The sequence below is a fragment of the Ceratotherium simum genome, chromosome 5, assembly GCF_057802395.1.
Source record: "Ceratotherium simum simum isolate JZ-2026a chromosome 5, ASM5780239v1, whole genome shotgun sequence".
Lineage (NCBI taxonomy): Eukaryota > Metazoa > Chordata > Mammalia > Perissodactyla > Rhinocerotidae > Ceratotherium > Ceratotherium simum.
In genome coordinates this window covers 6,026,148-6,046,966 of record NC_141904.1, presented here as the reverse complement: position 1 = coordinate 6,046,966, position 20,819 = coordinate 6,026,148, and the positions used below count along the sequence as shown (strand labels likewise).

At 39.0% G+C, this 20,819-nt stretch overlaps 1 protein-coding gene across 1 annotated transcript in view; it reads left to right on the top strand.

Annotated features, from left to right (window-relative positions):
- The window catches only part of CPA3 (carboxypeptidase A3), a 28,598-nt gene extending 27,238 nt beyond the window's left edge, over positions 1-1,360 (top strand). The window contains exon 11 of the mRNA XM_004419270.3: positions 827-1,360. Coding sequence (XP_004419327.1) covers positions 827-1,014 — 188 coding nt within the window. The 3' untranslated portion in view covers positions 1,015-1,360. The remainder of the gene's footprint in view (positions 1-826) is intronic.
- Positions 1,361-20,819: the final 19,459 nt, after the last annotated feature.

The window sequence follows — 20,819 nt, the reverse complement described above, 5'->3', positions numbered from 1 at the left end:
CTCTTTCCACCAAAATATTCCTTCTCTCTTCCTTCATCACAGCTTTGAATTCTTATCTTACAAACCCAACATGTTAATATCAGTTAAACTCATTACTAATCCTAGAACATAAATGGTTTCGTGTACAAAAAAATGCTTTTTCTATTATATAAAGCAAAATACATATAAATACATTTATAGTGTTTATCTGAACTTGTATAAACATTATGTATACATAACCTCTAGATATAAATTTATATTTTCAATCTTTTTACCAAATAATAACATTCTTAGTAAAATTTCATAAAAATTGACACGGAAAAGTTGGATTAGGGGATTAAATACATCCTTAAAATAACTGATTTAAGCTTTCTTGGCCTTTTAACTATAAAATAGCTTACCCTAGCAACTTGAATAGAAAAAGATCTGAACTATTAGAAAGAATGTAATTTTGCATAGCTTATATGTATAGTTTTCCTCGGTGGGTTTTCAGTGACTGGTGACCTCTTCTCAGTTGGTTTCCCCAGCTGCTTGCCCTTGCTCAGACCACCTCAATCTGCAACAATGTGTGCCCAGGAAGCAAACTCAATTTAGAGCACTGACCCAAGCAAAAACTAATATTGACAATAAAAGTGCAGCACATATTTAAAATGTGTGGTGGATTCCAAAGCCAGGATTATTTTTTACTCAACGCTCTATACTATGCACACCACTACTCCCATTCATTACTTCAATTAACTGTACACATAATTATTTTTTATTGCTAATTTTACACCTGTGAACTTCCATTTCAAAAAAAATGTTAGCGTTTGTTTCTAATTAAATATTTACTGCTTATGTTTTACAGACCCGACATCAGGTTCTTCTCTAGACTGGGCTTACAACCTGGGCATCAAACACACATTTGCCTTTGAGCTCCGAGATAAAGGCAAATTTGGTTTTCTCCTTCCGGAATCTCAGATAAAGTCAACCTGTAAAGAGACCATGATAGCTGTCAAATTTATTGCCAAGTATATCCTCAAGCACACCTCCTAAAGAATGGCCCTCAGTTTGGAATAAGCCAGTTAATCCTTCTTTATGCCTTTCACCACCAGAGAGTCAATCTTCAGTTATCCCTAGCTGTAGCTTCCACATCACCTGAATAGTCCCTTTCTTGCTCACTTAAGCACTATGTTATTTCTTTCTACTTTTATTTACTCTCAGTAGCACCTTAACAAATACCTTTAAGTGAAAGCTTTTACTACCTTTCTTTGCTCCGAGTAAAGTCTGAACCCAGCTCAAAGGATGATTTTGAGTATTTTGAAAGATGATATACAGTGGTCACAGGAAAGAAATGAGAACCTTCAGTTTCTCCAGAATCAGATTTTCCATGCAACTTCATCATTTCATGTGCTAATATAATGAAAATAAAATGCCTTCCAAAATGCATCTTCTGTTTCTGATGAAGTATATTCTCTACATTTCTCCATTAGCATTAATAATCAAGCATTAATGCTTCTCATGAAGTCTGTTAATAAGAAAGAAGATCTTCAATTTTCAAAAACATATTTTTCCTACATATATATTTTTTTAATAGGAGTAGACATTGTTTATATCTTCACAATAGCAAAAGGATGTCCTAGCAGGAAATAAAGTGGTTCATATAGAGATGAATCTCAGTGCTTTAAACAACCAATCCAGTTCTCATCAACACAATGTACATTAAATTCAAAATAGTTTAATTTAACCTGCCATAATCAGAGGAAACTACCTGCCAGAACGTCTCTTGGCAGGGGCTGGCGCGGTTTCATAGTGGTTAAGTTCGCACTCTCCACTTCGGCAGCCTGGGGTTTGCAGGTTCGGATCCCGGGTGCGGACCTATGCACCACTTGTCAAGCTGTGCTGTGGCAGGCGTCCCACATATAAAGTAGAGGAAGATGGGCATGGATGTTAGCCTAGGGCCAATCGTCCTCAGCAAAAAGAGGAAGATTGACAACAGATGTTAGCTCAAGGCTAATCTTCCTCACCCAAAAAAATAAAAAAATCTCTTGGCAGTTACACAGCCAAGACAATCTGGTTAGCTGTGAGGGCCACTGGTTAGCTGTGAGCCCTGCCCTCATAATGGATAGAAAAGAGGCCTGGAAATGTAGTACAAGTTGAAGAGAGAAAGTCATGTTGACAAGGGCAAGCAGAGTAACTTACTACGTTTATACTGTCTATAATCCCATTGTTTAAGATAGTGTTACAAAATACCTTTTCCCCAGCCTTGATTCTTCAGTACTTCATCAAGTGACAACAGATTTCTACACTCTAGAAATCCAGAACACAGATGCCTGACCAGAATTTGAGGGACAAGTAGAGAGTTCCTTGACTTCCTATAAACTTTCTTCTCAGAACACTCCGGATAAAATTTTTGAGGATCCTGAAAGATCAACAAATAATCTGGGACATTCCTCATGAATATTTTAGGGGCCCATAAAAGAAAGAGTGCCATCAAATCTGCAAGGTGATGATGTTTTTGATAGTTATGAGGCAGGTAAAAGTTTCACATGCAAAATTGTCAAGGGGTAACCAACATAAACTAACAAAATCACTTTACAGGTACAGAAGGGGAAGGTGACACGGTCAAAAAAATAAAAGACAAACTGTGGTTATAAGATTACATTGCCCCTTATAAAAAATATAACATCTATACCTAAATATTTAGCATTCAAAACTGGCTCAGAACACGAGAATGTAAATTTGTTCCATTAAACATGCCATATGGGAATTATACACTCGTTCACACTTACTTACTCAACTGAGAAAGGACTGAAAGAAATTCTAAACCTTAAAATTTACATAAATATTTCTAATTTCATTGGGTCTTTAGGTGGAGGAGCTGAGAGAGATAATCCCTATGGTTGAATATCGTCCTGTGTTCATCTGCTATTCAGTTTATAAAAGACACAAAAATTTTACACACTATTTTATTTGAGCTATTTTGGGGGTTTTTTTGAGGAAGATTGGCCCTGAGCTAACATCTGTTGCCAATCTTCCTCTTTTTTTTTCCTTTTTTCTCCCCAAAGCCCCAGTACATAGTTGTATATCCTAGTTGTATGTCCCTCTAGTTCTTCTATGTGGGATGCTGCCTCAGCATGACTTGAGGAGCAGTGAGTAGGTCCATGCCCGAGCGCACGAACTTAACCACTACACCACCACTGGACTGGCCCCTATTTGAGCTATTATGTAATTTAATATTTATTTTCTCAATCAGAATAATCATTGGAGTGGCGAAAAATCAAAAATCCTAACAAAACCATTCCTTATCTTAATCGAATTTCTTTTGCACAGCATCCCAGGGTATTTTGTTTCTTTGACTTCACATGAATTGTGAAGAAAAATAGTTACAGTAAAATTTAAAAACTAAAACTTCACTTTATTTATGAGATGGTTTGAGCAGTCAGTGCTATGATTCTTCCCTTGTCATTTCTCATTTATCAGTGAAAGGACTTTGTACCCATGTGACAAGTGTGCTATCTCTTACAATCGTCTTGATAATATCTCACAAAAAAATCTTTTAAATCATCATTCATTTCCTAGTTTTCTTACTACCAAATTCACTCAAGGGACATTGTTTCGTATTTTGAAAATTTATTATTCTATGGCAATGGTCTAGTGGCAGAGATACATATCTCCATTATATGAGAAAATGAAACATTATTTTTCTAATACAAATAAATGTGTTTCCAGTGGGCATTATGACTCCAAACTGATTTTTAAATGTCATATCAGAGGTACTCTCCCCACATCCTAAATGCTGGATACATTCTACAACTACATAAGTGCCCACTGGCTAAGTGAACATTAGGCTTATTGACAAGAGTTTCTGTTTCTCATTTAAGACAAACATCTACGCCTGATTTTCTTTAGATAAAAAAATAAACAAGTAATTCCCAGAGAAACTTAAAACAGATCACTGAAAATACACGAGTTCTCTCTGTTCTCAGGTTCTTCCCTAGCAATTGTTCTCACAAAAGTGTTTAAATTATTTTGGCCATTCCAAATGGATGGACACTGGGCTTTCCTGGACATGGGAAAAGATCAAAAACAGAACTCTTCTTGATTCCACCATGTGGTTCTCAGTACTATAAACTAACCTTTACCTTTAATATAGGAATGTAAATAGGAGTTTTTTTTAAAAAGAATATGCATTGGTTCCAAAATCTACAATGAAATACGGTAGTATTAAATTGATATTGATTTCCCAGGACACAAATAATACAAAGCAGCACCAGTAAGCAATCGCAGTTGAACACTCATTTATGTGAGCATCTATAAGAAGCAAGAGAGTCCAGAAACTGTGCCCGACCCTAGAAACTGCCAGTTGCCCCTAAAATCTATTCTCCCCTTTTCCCTAGTAATAGGCCTCCCAGTTTTGAACTGAGCACATGGCCACTCAAATACAGGCTCAATTTCCAAACCTCCCTTTCACATAGAAGTGCCTCTTGGACTGTTCTTGCCAGTGAGTCGTAAGAGGAAATGTCACGTGGCAAAGTCTAGGAAGCCAACCTCAAAGACCTCTACCAGATACACTTGGCTCCTTCTTCTGCATCCCTCTCTCCTTCTTTTTGGCTGGAATACAATTGTGAAGACTGATGCTGAGCAATCATCTTGGACTATAAAATGCTCTTGAGAACCGAAGCAAAAAATATGATAGTAGGAGCCCAGGACTCTGACAATTGGTAGAGCATTCCAGGTGTGTCTTAGATGGAAATCCTTGGCGAGGGATGTGGTGTTATACAAAATCACAAGACTAGAAATCAGGAGATTTGAGTTAGAATCCTGAGTCTACCACCGAATAATATCCAGCAAGACACAATCACCCTCTCCCTGCCCTAATTATCTCCAAGATTTTTGTTGGGATTTAAGATAATAGATGCTCACCAAGGTAAGCCACTGGTTTCCATTTGTTTGTATTTGGGACAAAGTACACTTATCCTAGAGAGAGTCAATTCAGGTGGTTCCTAGTTGAGGTAGGTGTTGGGTGGTACAGAAACAATGGCTCAATTGCTGCTCTCAAGTGTGCTTCTTCCCCAAGGCTCTGCTATAATGGGATGTAAAGTGAGGTGTGCATGTGCATATGTATGTTTCCCTGCATGCGAAGTTTTCATCAGCTTCTCACAATCTAAGGGTTATTGATCCTCAAAAGTTTAAGCACAATTGAAAACAAAATCCAACATAATTTGAAAAAATATTTACATACGAAAGTCAAAATTAACTCCACTCAGGGATCTCAGAGTTTGTACAGTAATTTGCTCTTTTTTGTTGTTACTATTTTTTCTTTGTTTTTAAACAACATTCAGAAAAAAATATATAAAATGTCTATTAGATGATGGAAAACATAAAACATTTCCAATTATCAAAAACAAAAAAATTAAATAGCATAAAATTTTACAAAATGATTAAAGCCTGCCAATTTATTTGTTCTAGTATGTGGCCTGAATGCTTCCCTGCTCTATAGGGCCACCCACAGTATCCCCAGTTGTTCTGCCTCTGACCTGGTGCTTGTCCAAATGTAGCATATGGAGGAGTGACGTCAGCAAGATGGCCAAATAGGACATCCCTCACTCACATCCCTCCTTCAACAACAACTGGCATCCATCCATGGACAAAAGTGCCTTTGTGGGAGCTGTAAGATCAAGCTCCATATGCCAAGGAATCCAGGAGGAGTCCTGCCCATCCATACATCAGCTAATAGATATACAGACCTCAGTCCTAGCTGTGGACCCTGAAGTGGTCCATGAACTGGCTCCAGTCCCTCTAGTCTGGGATCCCCTGGAAAATACTGACTTAAACAATCAACCACTTAATTTGTGGAAGTCCAAGAGTCCAGTGGAGAAGTTCCAGCACACCATTGGAGCAAAAATATCCAAGATTGGACACATTGGAGAAGGTAAGAGGAACAGTTTGACTTTATCTGCATCACCTCTCCTCCAAGGCGTCACGGTTCAGCCCAAGAGAGCCCTTCTTGGCCCATGATTCTTCCCAGGGAGGAAAGGGAGAGCACGTGAGTGAGCACTTGGCTTCTCCAGCTGTATGGGATGCTGCCAAAGAGGCCCATTTCTCTCTCACCTTATCCAGAGTACTGAGTCATAAGCTGCAAGACTGGGAGCAGTGAGCAGCTGGGAGAACAGCAGCCAGGGCTTGGAACATATCAAAGGGACGTGGATGCTACTAACCATATCACGGATTCCATATTGAGGCCTATCCATGAGTCGTTGGGAGGCCTCACCCACAGATTCCCCCAACTGGCCCACAAGCACCCCCAGTGCTCTGTACTCATCACACACATATTCCTACACCCCATGGCCACCTCCCTGTGTGCACTCCCAATAGTGGTGAGAGCCAGCTTCAGCAGACAGATAGTGAACACATGCCAAAAGATGGCCCAAATCTGTGGGACAAGGAGAAACCACAAGCTTGAACATGTAGCACTGTCCTTGGAAAAGCAAAAGGGAGACTATCAGCAGCCAGCCTGATGCATTAAAAGATCAAGAGAAGGCATACAAGCTCAAGAATTCTGCCACAAGCGTGGAGCAGGCATATCCACAGAAGGCCTGAGAAAGCCTCAGAATTCCTAGCAGGGCTGACAGAAGGTATTTCTCTCCCAAAGTCAGTTAGACTGGAGGAGGTGACAGCTACTTCAAATATGAAGACAGCAAGACTTTCAGGAACATAAAAAATCAAGGAAACATGACACCACCAAAGGATAATAATGTTCCAGTAACTGACCCCAAAGACATGGAGATCTGCAATTTACCCAATAAAGAATTCAAAATAGTTGTTTTAAGGAAGTTCAGTGAGCTACAAGAAAATGCAGAAAGAATAATCCAAAAAAATTGGGAAAACAATACACAAACAAAATGAGAAGTTTAATAAAGAGACAGAAATCATAAAAAAGAATCCAACAGAAATTCTGGAGCTGAAGAATACAATGAATGAAATGAAAAAAATGCAGTAGAGAGTATCAACAGCAGAATGGATCAAGCAGAGGAAAGAAACTGTGAAGTAGAAGACAGGAACTTTGAAATTATCCAGCCAGAGGAGAATAAAGAAAAAAGAATAAAAAAGAGTGAAGAAAGCATACATGAATTATGGGATACTATCGAGAGAAGTAACTTGCAAATTATTGGAGTTGCAAAGGAGAAGTAGGCAAAAAGCTTATTTAAAGATATAATGGCTGAGAATTTCCCAAATCTGGGAAAAGATTTGCCCATCCAAGTTCACAAAGCTCATAGACCCCTAAACAAATTCAACTCAAAAAGATCTTCTCCAAGACACATTATAATAAAATGGTCAAAGACAAACACAGAATCTTAAAAGCAGAAAGAGGAAAGAAGCTTGTCATTTATAAGGAAATCTTCATAAGTCTATCAGCAGATTTCTCCAAAGAAAACTTACAGGCCAGAAGGGAGTAGGATGATATATTCAAAGTGCTAGGGGGAAAAATGCCAAGAATACTTTATCCAGCAAAGCTTTCCTTTGGAAATGAAGGAAAGATAAAGACTTTCCCAGAAAACAAAAGCTGAGAGAGTTCATCACCCCTAGACTTGCCTTACAAGAAATGCTGAAAGGAGTTCTTTAAGTTGAAATGAAAGGATACTATTAGTAACTTGAAAACATATGAAAATATGCAACACACTGGTAAATGTAAGTATATAGTCAAATTCAGAATACTCTAATACAGTGGTATATTAACCACTTAACTCTAGTAAAAAAGGTTAAAGGACCAAAGTATTAAAAATAACTATAGCTACAAAAATTTGTTAGTGAATACAAAATGTAAAAAGAGGTAAATTATGACATCGAAAACATAAAAGGTGGGGAGTAAAAGGGTAGAGATTTTGATTGTAATTTAAGTTAAGTTGTTATCAGTGTAAAATAGACTGTTATTTATAAGATATTTTATGTAAGCCTCACAATAACCACAAAGCAAAGACCTACAGTACGTACACAAAACATAAAGGAAAGGAAATCAAAGCATACCACTATGGAAAATCACCAGTTTGCAAAGAAAGACAGCAAGATTGGATGAAAGGAACAAGGGAACTACAACACAGCCAGTAAACAATTAATAAGATGGCATCAGTAAGTACTTACCTACCAATAATTACTCTACATGTAAATGGGTTAAATTCTCCAAGCAAAAGATACAGAATGGATTAAAAAACAAGACCCAACTAGATGCTGCCTACATGAGACTCACTTCAGCTTTAAGGACACACATAGATTCAAAGTGAAGGAATGGAAAAGATATTTCATGCACTTGGAAACCATTTAACTCAAAATGGATTTAAGACTTAAACATAAAACCTCAAACCATAAAAATCCTAGAAGAAAACATAGGGAAAAGGCTCCTTGACAGTGGTCTTGGTAATGACTTTTTGGATATGACACCAAAAGCACAAGCAATAAAAGCAAAAATAAATAAGAAGAACTACATCAAACTAAAAAGCTTTTGTACAGCAAAAGAAACAATCAATAAAATGAGACGGCAACTTATGGGATGGGAGAAAATATTTGCAAACCATCTATCTGATAAGAGGTTAATACTCAAAATATATAAAGAACTCATACAACTCAATAGCAAAAAAAACCTCACGATCCAATTTAAAAAATGGGAAGAGAACCTGACTAGACATTTTCCAAAGAAGACATACAAATGGCCAACAGATACACGAAGAGATGCTCAGCATCACTAACCACCAGGGAAATAGAAATCAAAACCACAATGAGATATCACCTCATACCTGTTAGAACAGCTATTATCCAAAAGACAAGAGATAAGAAGTCTTGGCAAGAATACAGAGAAAAGGGAACCCTTGGGCATTGTTGGTGGGAATGTAAACTGGTGCAGCCACTATGGAAAACAGTATGCTTCCTCAAAATATTAAAAATAGGGGCTGGCCTGGTGGCGCAAGCGGTTAAGTGCGAGAGCTCCACTGTGGCGGCCCGAGGTTCGCTGGTTCAGATCCCGGCTGCTCACCAACACACCGCTTGGCAAGCCATGCTGTGGCGTCATCCCATATAAAGTGGAGGAAGATGGGCATGGATGTTAGCCCAGGGCCAGTCTTCCTCAGCAAAAAAAGAGGAGGATTGGCAGATGTTAGCACAGGGCTGAACTTCCTCACAAAAAAAAATATTAAAAATAGAACTACCATATCATCTAGTAATCCCACTTTTCAGTATGTATCCAAAAGAAATGAAATCAGGATCTCAAAGAGACATCTGCACTCCCATGTTCATTGCAGCAGTATTCACAATAGCCAGGACACGAAAACAACCTAAGCGTCCATCAATGGACGCTGCTTTTCATATATATATATATTCATTTTTCATATACATATATATTCATCCATTTTTCATATATACACACACACACACACACATTCGTGCATCATTTAACAACAAGGATACGTTCTGAGAAATGTGTTGTTAGTGATTTCATTGTTGAGTGAACATCATAGAGTGTAATTACACAAACCTAGATGGTATAGCCTAGTACACACCTAAGCTATATGGTACTAATCTTATGGGACCACCATCGTATATGTGGCCCATCATTGGCCAAAATGTCATTATGTGGCACATGACTGTATGCGCAATATTCAGCCATGAGAAAGAAGGAAATCCTGCCATTTGCAACAACATGGATGGTCCTTGAGGGCATTATGCTAAGTGAAAAAAGTCAGATAGAGAAAGACAAATGCTGTATGGTATCACTTATTTATGGAATCTGAAAAAGCCAAACTCATAGAAACAGAGTAGAATAGTGGTTGCCAGGGGCTGGGGGTGAGGGAAATATGGAGATGTTGGTCAGGGGGTACAAACTTCCAGCTATAAGATGAATAAGTTCTGAGGATCTGATGTACAGCACGGTGACTATAGTTAACAATATTGTATCATATACTTGAAAGTTGCTAAGAGAGTAAATCTTAAATGCTCACCACAAAAAAAAAAAAAAGAGAGAATTATGTAAGGTGATGGAGGTATTAACTAACCCTATTGTGGTGATCATTTTATAATATATATGTGTATCAAATCAGCAGGTTGTACACCTTAAACTTACACCATGTCTATGTCAATTATATCTCAATAAAGCTGGGGAAGAAAAAGAAAACAACATATGGCCCTTATAGATGCTGTGATATTTTTAACCGCATATTAGAACATTTCAAGGCAACTTTACATATTTTCTTCAAAAAAATTAACCCATTGAAATGGGAGAAGAAGCAGTATTCTAACACTTAGGGAAGAAAGAACTTACAGGGAATTATATGAAGTCCAGATTACCTCTGATTGCAGAGGACGCCTCCTTTCCCTTCAACTAGTGACATGCAGAAAATTATGAGTAACTCAAATTAGAAGTAACAAATATATGTGACCTTCCAAATTAGAAGGTTTTATTATGTCAAACCACATTAAAAGCAACAACATTTAATAAATAGTGCAGCCAATATGAATACATGGCAACATTTCAAAGATTATGCCTTTACACTTCTTTCTCCTTTTCAACACAATTGTATTTCATGATTAAAATACCAAGCCATTTTTCTATAATGAGTAGAAATTGAATCATAATAGCATCCTGAAAATTTCGGCAGCATATAGGCTACTGTCAGAAATTCCTTAGGCAAAGCTTTTGGGAGACTCTCTTGCATTTCATTGTCACAAAACCCATTATACCAGGACAGATCTCAGCCTGCCTGAGTAACATCTATCTGAGGGTTATAATTTTGTCATAAAAATTTACTCTCACATGAACTTAGCATAAAAGGTCTCCGTCCAGAAAACAGGAATTGAAATGGATACATTATCACTTGAACTGCTTTTTTGCTCACTTATCCTTCAATTACAAGCCTTAAGAGTTCACTGGTGTCAAGAGAGGTTAGACCAGAAAAATGTAAAACAATTTTTGAAATATGTGAGGGAAATTTGACACTTAATGTTCCAAATGCATTATTATTGCCATGGTATCACTGAAGTGTGCTAGTGATTCATTTTACATTGTGGATTAAAGGCTTAAAAGACTATTCATGAAACAAAGAAAACATCCATATGCATCATTTCATATATAAAAGAAATTGCAAGAATCTGGTTTCTCATTTTTAAAGTCTCCAATTTCTTTTTTAAAAAATCTCTGCTTTGCAAAACTTAAATTTCAAGAGGTAATTAAATTTTAATGGGGCAAAGAGTGGGGAGGTGAGAAGGGAAAGTTTTGAGACTTGCAATCATACTGGCAGCAATAATCATACGAAAAGTAACATTTGCATAGCACTGGATCATTTAAAAACTGCCCTCACGTGCATGTCTGTATTTGATCACAACAACTTGATGCGGCTGAGTTGGGGGGAGGCTATTATTATCCCCATTTTAGATATTAGAAACCATGGCTCAAAGTACTTAAGTGACCCACATATATAAAGTTGCAGACTGAAACTAGACCTTCACTCTTCAAAATTCAGAATCTTTTCATTACATCACACTGTCCAATGGTCATCACTTCTCTAGAAGGCAAAGAGAGAAAGAGGTTATCTAATTTGTGAGTCATCGATTTAGGTTCTAATTCTCGAACCCTGCCAAAGGTATATCATCAATGATAACAATCCATTGGACGCACTTCTGGATGGTCTAGACCAGGGATTCTCACACTTGAAGGTGCGTCAGAATCACCCAGGAAGCTTATTGAAGTTCAGGTTGCTGGGACCTTCCCCCAGAGTTCCTGAAACAATAGGTCTGTAGTAGAGCACAAGAATTTTCTTTCTTTTTTTTTTTTTCCTGCTGGGAAAAATTCACCCTGAGCTAAAATCTGTTGCCAATCTTCCTCTTTTTTTTTTCTCCCCAAAGCCCCAGTACATAGTTGTATATTCTAGCTGTAGGTCCTTCTAGTTCTTCTGTGTGAGCCGCCGCCGCAGCATGGCTACTGACAGACGAGTGATGTGGTTCCACCACCAGGAACCGGGCCGGGCCGCCAAAGCAGAGTGCACCAAACTTTAACCACTAGGCCATCAGGGCTGGCTCAAGAATTTTCATTTTTAACAAGTTCTCAGGTAATGCTGATGCTGCTGGTCCAGGAACAACACTTTAAGAACCACTGATATAGAATAATTCTAAATTTTCCATCTGTTTTCCAATGATTGTTTTTTCCCAATAATTTTAGTGGTCTTTATGGAATTGTGCAGTTTATTTGCAAAGTAAATTACTCATAGGTTTTATTTTCAATTAAAATTGTAGACAAATCAAATAGACGAAATAGGCATAATATTACCATTTCAATTCCTATCTTCTATGAAAATGTTTGCAAATAACAAAACCAAGCATTTGAACACAGATTTACGTATTTCCGTTACACATTAAAATAGTTTTAAAATATACATAAATAAGTATAATAAAGGGTCTCTGCTTTGAAATTCTATTGATTCTACAGCTTTTAAAATAACTGGCATTAATTTATTTTTTATTATTTATATTTATATTTTATATTTTTATCAATTTATTGACTTTTTAAATGTTTTAAGTTTTTACATTAAATTTCATATCCAAATCCATTTTTAGAACATGAAAAATGTGACTTCCACTGAGGCCCAGGTGCACAATGGCAACATCCAACTGAGGAAACTCTGGTTTGGAAACTATTGTAAAAATTCCTTTGTATATAAGCAGTAGCTTTCTTAAAAGTAAAACTGAGTGAATTCTGTGAGAAGTATTTGCAAAAGTATTTTTGGAATTAACAGCATTTGTTTCATGAAGACTAAGGGGAAGATTCCAGCTGATATGGTTCCTTGGCTGTCACATAAAAAGCTCACACAGGGTAATGGGATAATCTGGGGACCTTCTCATGTTCAGGCATCCCTTGATATTGCCACTTTACAAAGCTCAATTGTAGCTGCCCTAATTAACTCTTTACAAAGGCAGAGAAATGAAGAAAGGTAAGGAACATGTGTCTAGTCATTTTGGCAGAAGACTAGAAAGAAAGGGTCAGGAAGAAAAAAGTAATAAAATCAGATTTTCCCTAGCCCCTTCTCCATTCTCCCACCCTCTCCCAAAATTATTTAAATACTCTGCCTCTAAGCCTCATCCTAACCCAAGTGTCCATTTCATTTGGTCTACAAAAAGCAAATCTCTGAGATGAGTCACCTTTTCTTAGGCTTTGGACCAGGGCAGCCTCATGATTCTGGGGTGTCGAGTATATTACTATTTACCTATTGATTTTTTATTAAAATAATCTTATAGAGGTTAAAGATCTTTTGTTCCTTTATCTCATTCTAAACCAAATATACTTCTGATATACATTTTGAAAGACTAAATAAGAATATAGGAACAACATTTGTACGTACAACAGACGTAATGAAGCATTCAAGGACTCTGAAGTCACTCAAAGGCAGGTTTGAATGGAGGCTTCACCACATACTAGCCATGGCCCATCTGTGAAACTCAGGTCACGTACCTATGTCCTGAGATTATTGTGAAGATTTAAAAAGAGCTATATAAAACACATGGGTGACCATGTGTTTGCTCGGAAGTGAGGGGCTTCCCAGAACACAAGACTGTCAGTGCTGAAACAAAGACGGTCCTGACAAAGCTAAGATGGTGGTCACCAAGTTGCACTGAAATGTTTCTCAAGCAAAAATAAATAAATATTAGGACTCCTTCTTCTCTCCTTCCAATTTTCTAGAAACTATTTCACCAGATAAGATATATATTAATATTTATTAGTAGTTATCATTTTGGTTTAGGTGCTAAATACTCTACATGGGTTATATCAGTTATTCTTAAATGAACCCTTAGAGCTAAATGCCATTTTAATCACTCCCATTTTGACAGATGCCAAAATGGAGGCTCAGAGCAGCTAAATGGCCTACTCAAAATCAGAGAGTTAATAAAGAGTAGAACAGGCATTCAAACCCAAGCCGTCGAATGTTAAAATGTGCTCAGTGTGCTCCTCAGACCAGCAGCCTCAGCATCACCTGGGAGCCTCTTAGAAATGCAGACTCAGCACCACACCCGCCCAGATTAGCCGACCCGTGGTCTGTGCTGAAACCCTGTGCTACAGCACCAGAGAGATTTACAGCTGGAAAGAAGTTAGAATCTTGAGCTTTAGATAGCATCAGCAAATTCTCATTCCATGCCCCTAATTTGAGAGGTCACAGATCTGAAGCCCAGAAGCTCTAAAAACGACAGAAACAGTGAAGGAAGCTAAAGTTGAACTCAAGCAGAACTAGAAGTAGACTTAAATACACTAAGTAAACTTAGAACTGAAATAAACCCAAACAGTGCTTTCTTAAAGCACAGATTGGGGGAGATTTTTCCTCAAAATATACCTTCTTAGAACATGACCAAAACGACACCGTTTTCTAATACAAACGCATCAGGAGGCAGAAAGGGTAGAAACCAAACATCAAAGCACTTTGAAAAGAAACTTTGAGCTGATCTACTTTTTGTGCTGTTCAAGTTCTCGGCTTTCCCATAAAAGTGAAAATAGGAGGAAATTTCTTAATTAGGAGACTTGCTTACGTTTAGCACAGATTTAGAGTTTTGAATATAAATATAAATTAACAAGTATTTGACGTTCTTTTCCAAAACAGGATTTTCGCAGAGATAGTCTATCAAGCACTCTTACCAAAAGCTGAAAGCACAGCAATAAAATCTCATTCCGGGCTGAAACCAGACACACAGAGTCAGAAGTGATGGAGTCATTATTGTTTGCTGGATTAAAAACACTCAGTCTCAATAACAACTCAGACCCAGTTCAGAGTAACAGCTTCAGTCTATCAGAGTAAATATTTTATGTGCCAAAATATGTTGGGTACACAGTCTGTACCAAATTATGTGTTTAATTAGCTGCATTTCATCAGATGCCTTTATACCAAAGCTATCTCTTCTATATATGATATATTTTTTTCCATATAAAGTGGATAAAATAGTCACTGGAAACAACTGCATTTAGGAAACAAGACTGTAATTCCACCTTCAAAATTCCTCAGCTTGAATCTAAAGATTTTTCTCGTAGTGTTTATTTTTTTTAATAATGCATGAATATCTTATTTTTTTTCACTAAATTTAAATTGGACTTTTAAGGCTTTAGCTTCAGGTATCACAGCTGACACATTAGGCTGCATTGGAAGGGAACTGACATTCCTGGAGCTCCGTGCCAGGTGCTTTACATCACTGTTTTATTTAATCTCCCATCGATGCTATGAGACAGGTATAATTAACCACCGTATAAAGAAGAGAACCAAGACTCGAAGAATCTAAGAGAATCACCCATGGTTTTCACCAGAGGGGCAGCCTTAGGCTTTGAACCCAGGGTCTGAGACACAAGTGATGCCTTCCAAAAGTGACCATGAGTCCTTGTGGTACATCATTCAAGGTCTCTGGGGCTGACCGTGAACTGTTTCCTAACAAGTGAGAATTTACAGACAGCATAGACTCCCAAGGAATGAGTCAACAAAAGAAAGGTTTAATGCTCCTCCCAGCCACCTTAGACCCCTGCCTCCATCCCACCATTGCCCATGGGAAAGCAAATGGTTACAGCTCTCCCCTAGAAATGAAGAAGAGGCAACATGGCTCCACAGGGTGCAGGTCCACCCGAGAGCTGATCAGCACCATCCAACAGGCCAGGGACAGCAATTCTCCCAGCAAGTTCCAGCACAGATGACACAATGGTGTGGACCTGAGTGCATGGACTGTACTACATCTGGCTGCCCCAGAGAGCAAGCCATCAGGTTCTCCTCTTGATGGGTCCCACTGCATCTACGGCTCTTATCCAGAGTTGCCAGACATCCAGAAACTGAGCTTCCTTACACAAGTATGTCACCAAGCCTCTCCAAGGACACTGCTAAATGTCAGTCACCCGCCTCCTCAGCAAGCATAGCATTTGGACCTACATTCAAATCTCAATCCCACAATCAAGTTGCCCTCTCTTAAGGTCTACAGACTTCAACTAACTTACCAGATAATTTGGTGACCAAAGAGGAATAAGATCACATCTTAAAGTGGCATTTGCTTGGGAGGCCCAGGCTCCAGAAAGAATGTGTCCTAAGACCCTTATCAATATTGCTCCCCTAAACAAATTCACTGCTCAGACCTGGCCCCTTCATGGGGCCTTTCTAAAAGGTTCCAGTCCATGAAAGCTCTCCTCTCTCAATTGCTCCCCGAGTTAGAGCTGCTGACTTCGGAAACTTCCCCTGGGGTAAGGTTACTCCTGAGCACACATCTATACTTCTGGAAATCAGCCACTATGGCATGGACTTCTTTTTTTATCCCCCGTAGCACCTAACACATCTAGAGCATAGTAAAGGATAAGACCAATCCTGGCAGGCTGCTTCAGCAGGGCCTCCTGGGATGGCAACACCTAGGTGGAGCAACCACAGTCCAGAATCTGATGAGCAGAAACGTGATGGGAAGCGAACAGGCTCTGCTAACTGAATACATGTCAACCAGACTCAGTAGGGTCTGACTTCTACATGAGATTGCCAAATTATTGATTTACTTGGGCTGATAGGGGTTTGGAGGGAACTGGGGAATGCAGAGTAGAAACACTCAGGATAGACAGGCAGCATGCATCCCAAACAGTTGTTAAAGAGGCAGAAATGCAAACAGACTGGGGGAACAAATGTCATAGGATCATGCTAAGTCTCAACTTTATGCATTTTGGCCTAGTAAGTAACATGGAAAAAACAAAACCAGCACAGGGCTTCCCAGTCGTCACCACTGTTCTTTCCCTTTATTCAAAATAATGAGGCTGTCTCTGCTTTTCTACCTCAGAGAACCCTGGAAATTGGGGTGTAGGAGATAGTAAATGTCCCCAGGGGTGAAGTTAATGCCCGTAGAGGGTCATCCATTTCCAGAAATCACTTTCTAAATATGCTCTCTATGCACCAGCATCCCTGTCTCAGGCTCTGCTTTTAGGGGAACCCAAACTAAGAGAGAAATGAGGGCAGGAGAAATTGCCAAATCATCCAGAAGAGATGAAAGAGAGGCTTGTGTGAATAATTCATGCGCCATCCAGGATTATAGTCGTTCATCACTTAACGATGGGGACACATTCTGAGAAATGTGTCATGAGGCAATTTTGTCATTGTGTGAACATCATAGAGTGTACTTACACAAACCTAGGTGGTATAGCCTACTACACACCTAGGCTATATGGTACTAATCTTATGGAACCACCATCATATATGCAGTCCGTCATTGACCGAAATGTCATTATTCACTGCATGACTGTATCCTTAAAGCCCTAATTATCAATTTGTCAGAAAGTTTTTGCTGACTGTGCACAGAAGTTACTTAACTTCCAGCAACACGTAATTCAATTGAGGAAATTAATAAAATTATTTGTGTAGTCAAATAGAAAATGCTAAAGAAACTCCCGTGATGATACTACCAGTGCTAAATGTGGTAAAGAGATCGAGATCATGACACAGGTTATGAAAAGCAGCCTAAACCTGTAAAGCTATGCATAATTGCCAATAACAGTGTTGTTGCTATATTTAATTTTTTAATAGGCTTTATTTTTTAGAGCAATTTTAGGTTCACAGCAAAATTGAGCAGAAAGTACAGAGAGTTCCCATATACCCCCTGCCCCCACACATGCACAGCTTCCCCCACTAACATCTCACACCAGGTGGTACATTTATGACAATCAATGAACCAACATTGACACATCTCTATCACTCAAAGTCCATATTTACATTAAGGTTCATTCTTGCTGTTGTACATTCCATGAGTTTTATATTTAATTTTAAATTGCAAAATGGTATATAAAAATGAGATCTTCCCCTAAGATGTTATAGTATGTGCTCAAAAAACATAGATGGATTGCCACAAAGCTAACTGAAAGTCTTCAGAATAGAAAACCAGGAACCCTTCATGACCCACCAACTGGGTTAGTTCTTGATGCATTGCAGGAATGTATATTAAGACAGGTAAAGAACAAGCTCATTGAGAAGTGCAGAACCTCGTAGTCATTCCCAGTGGCACCACTGAGCCACTGCAAATCCTCACACTTTGCATCCACAAACCATTTAAGGTCTCTTTGAGAATGGAATATGAGTTGACATAAAATCAAGACAACACCAGCCAAACTGGCAGAATAGTTGTTAGCAGCTTGGAGGAAAAGACAGGAGATATTGATGGAACATCCTTTTAAGAAATGACCCATCACCAATGTTCTTGACGCCTCCTAATGAGTGGGAAAATGCAAACATTGAGGCCTCAAAGTAGAAAAATGACTCATAGGAGCAAAATTCTGAATGTGAAGTTATTTCAGGAATAACAGCAAATTTATTGTGCTCATATTTGCATTTTTCTGTATGTATAATTGTGAAATATGTTTTTTAAAACCTGTCTAGATAAATCTAAAAGAGCCTTTTTAAAAAGTATGGGTTAACACCAGCTGGGAGAGAATATTTGCAAAACATACATCTGACAAGGGGTTGATCTCCATAATATATAAAGAACTCACACAACTGAACAACAAAAAAACAAACAACCCGATCAAAAAATGGGCAGAGGAAATGAACAGACACTTCTCCAAAGAAGATATACAGATGGCCAATAGGCACATCAAAAGATGTTCAACATCACTAATCATCAGGGAAATGCAAATCAAAACAACACTCTAAGATATCACCTCACGCCCGTTAAAATGGCTATAATCACCAAGACAAAAAACAACAAATGTTAGAGAGGAGGTGGAGAAACAGGAACCCTCATACACAGCTGGTGGGAATGCAAACTGGTGCAGCCTCTATGGAAAACGGTATGGAGAATCCTCAAAGAATTAAAAATAGAGATGCCCTATGATCCAGCCATCCCACTACTGGGAATCTATCCAACGAACCTGAAATCAACAATCCAAAGAGGCTTATGCACCCCTATGTTCATTGCAGCATTATTCACCATAGCCAAGAAGTGGAAGCAACCTAAGTGTCCCTCAACTGATGATTGGATCAAGAAAATGTGGTATATATATACAATGGAATACTACTCAGCCGTAAAAAAAGACAAAATCGTCCCATTTGCAACAACATGGATGGGCCTGGAGGGTATTATCTTAAGTGAAGTAAGCCAGAAGGAGAAAGACAAACACCATATGATCTCACTCATATGTGGAATATAAACCAACACATGGACAGAGAAAACTGTACTGTGGTTACCAGGGGCAATGGGGGTGGGGGTGGGCATAAGGGGTAAAGGGAGTCATATATATGGTGATGGACAAACAAAAAGGTACATCACAAAATTTCACAATGTTAAAAACTATTAAAACATCAATAAAAAAAAAAGTATGGGTTAAAAATCTTAGGAATAAAAATTTTTTAATCTAATTGATAGCATTTTTTTTTCTTTCTTAGTGACACAATCGATGGCATCTTAAATTCAATAAAATATTACAAGTGCTTACGAAATTGTGGGAAGTTCTGGGGGAGCAAAGGTCAGGGGAAACCACCAGTGTCTTTCAGAGGTCAGAAGGCCTTCGGAATCACAGAACACCTCTACTGCTGATCTCAGCTGGGCTACACCAAAACAAGTCATTCGCAAAAGAATGCCCGGAAGTCACAGTAAACCTCATGACTGCCAACTGCTATTTATCTGCCCACCTGCTGGCAAAGAATAACACCTTCTCCTAACATCCCACTTTTGATATCTCAAGTAAGTGTTTCTCACTAACAGAATCTGACCCAGAACTCTGTTGGCTGGGGATTCTGGGAAATGTTGTTCCGAGGAACTAAGGTCTGAGTTGTGTCCCCCTCCCAAACTCATATGTTGAAATCCTAACCCCATATGTGATAGTATTTAGAGACCAGGCTTTGGGAGGTAAATAGGTTTAAATGAGGTCTATAGGGTGGGCCCCTGTGATGGGATTAGTGTTCTTATAAGAAGACACCAGTGGGCCGGCCCCGTGGCTTAGCGGTTGAGTGCACAGGCTCCACTACTGGTGGCCCGGTTTTCTATCCTGAGCGCGCACCGATGCACTGCTTGTCCGGCCATGCTGAGGCGGCGTCCCACATACAGCAACTAGAAGAATGTGCAACTATAACATACAACTATCTACTGCAGCCTTGGGGAGAAAAAGGGGAAAAAAAGGAGGAGGATTGGCAATAGATGTTAGCTCAGGGCCGGTCTCCCTTAGCGCAAAAAAAACAGGAGGATTGGCATGGATGTCAACTCACAGCTGATCCTCCTCACAAAAAAAAAAAAAAAAAGACTCCAGAAAGCTGTTGCCTCTCTCTGTCTGCCATGTGAGGGCCCAGTGAGAAGGTGGGAAGTCAGGAAGAGAGCTTTCACCAGGACCGGACCATGCTGGCATCCTAATCTCAGGCTCCCAGCCTCCAGAACCATGAGAAATAAATGTCTGTGGTTTAAGCCAGCCAGTCTATGTATTTTGTTATGGCAGCCCAAGCTGACTAATACACTAGGCTTCTCCCCTACAATGCAGTGCAATGAGCACCTTTAATATAGTATAGGGATGGGGACGACGGTGAGCTAACAATAGACAATCTGCACAAGTGCTTTGAGGTGACGATGCACAGGATTGCTGTTCTCAGTTCTTCCCTCTTTCCTTGATCCAGTTACACAGCCACGCTCTTTCCCAAGTGACTCTGCAGTGCCTCCCACTGTGGGCAGAGTAGATGTCCCAGCCACTGTGGCTGCACTTGGCCATGTGATTTGCATGGGACGATGGACTTTAAGCAAACGTGATGCAAGCAGAAGTTTTAAATATGTTTGTGTGGTCTCGCCTGCCCACTTACATTTCTGTGGTCTACAATAAGAACATGTCCCAGAGAGCCGCTGGCACTGGTGAAGCAGACAGG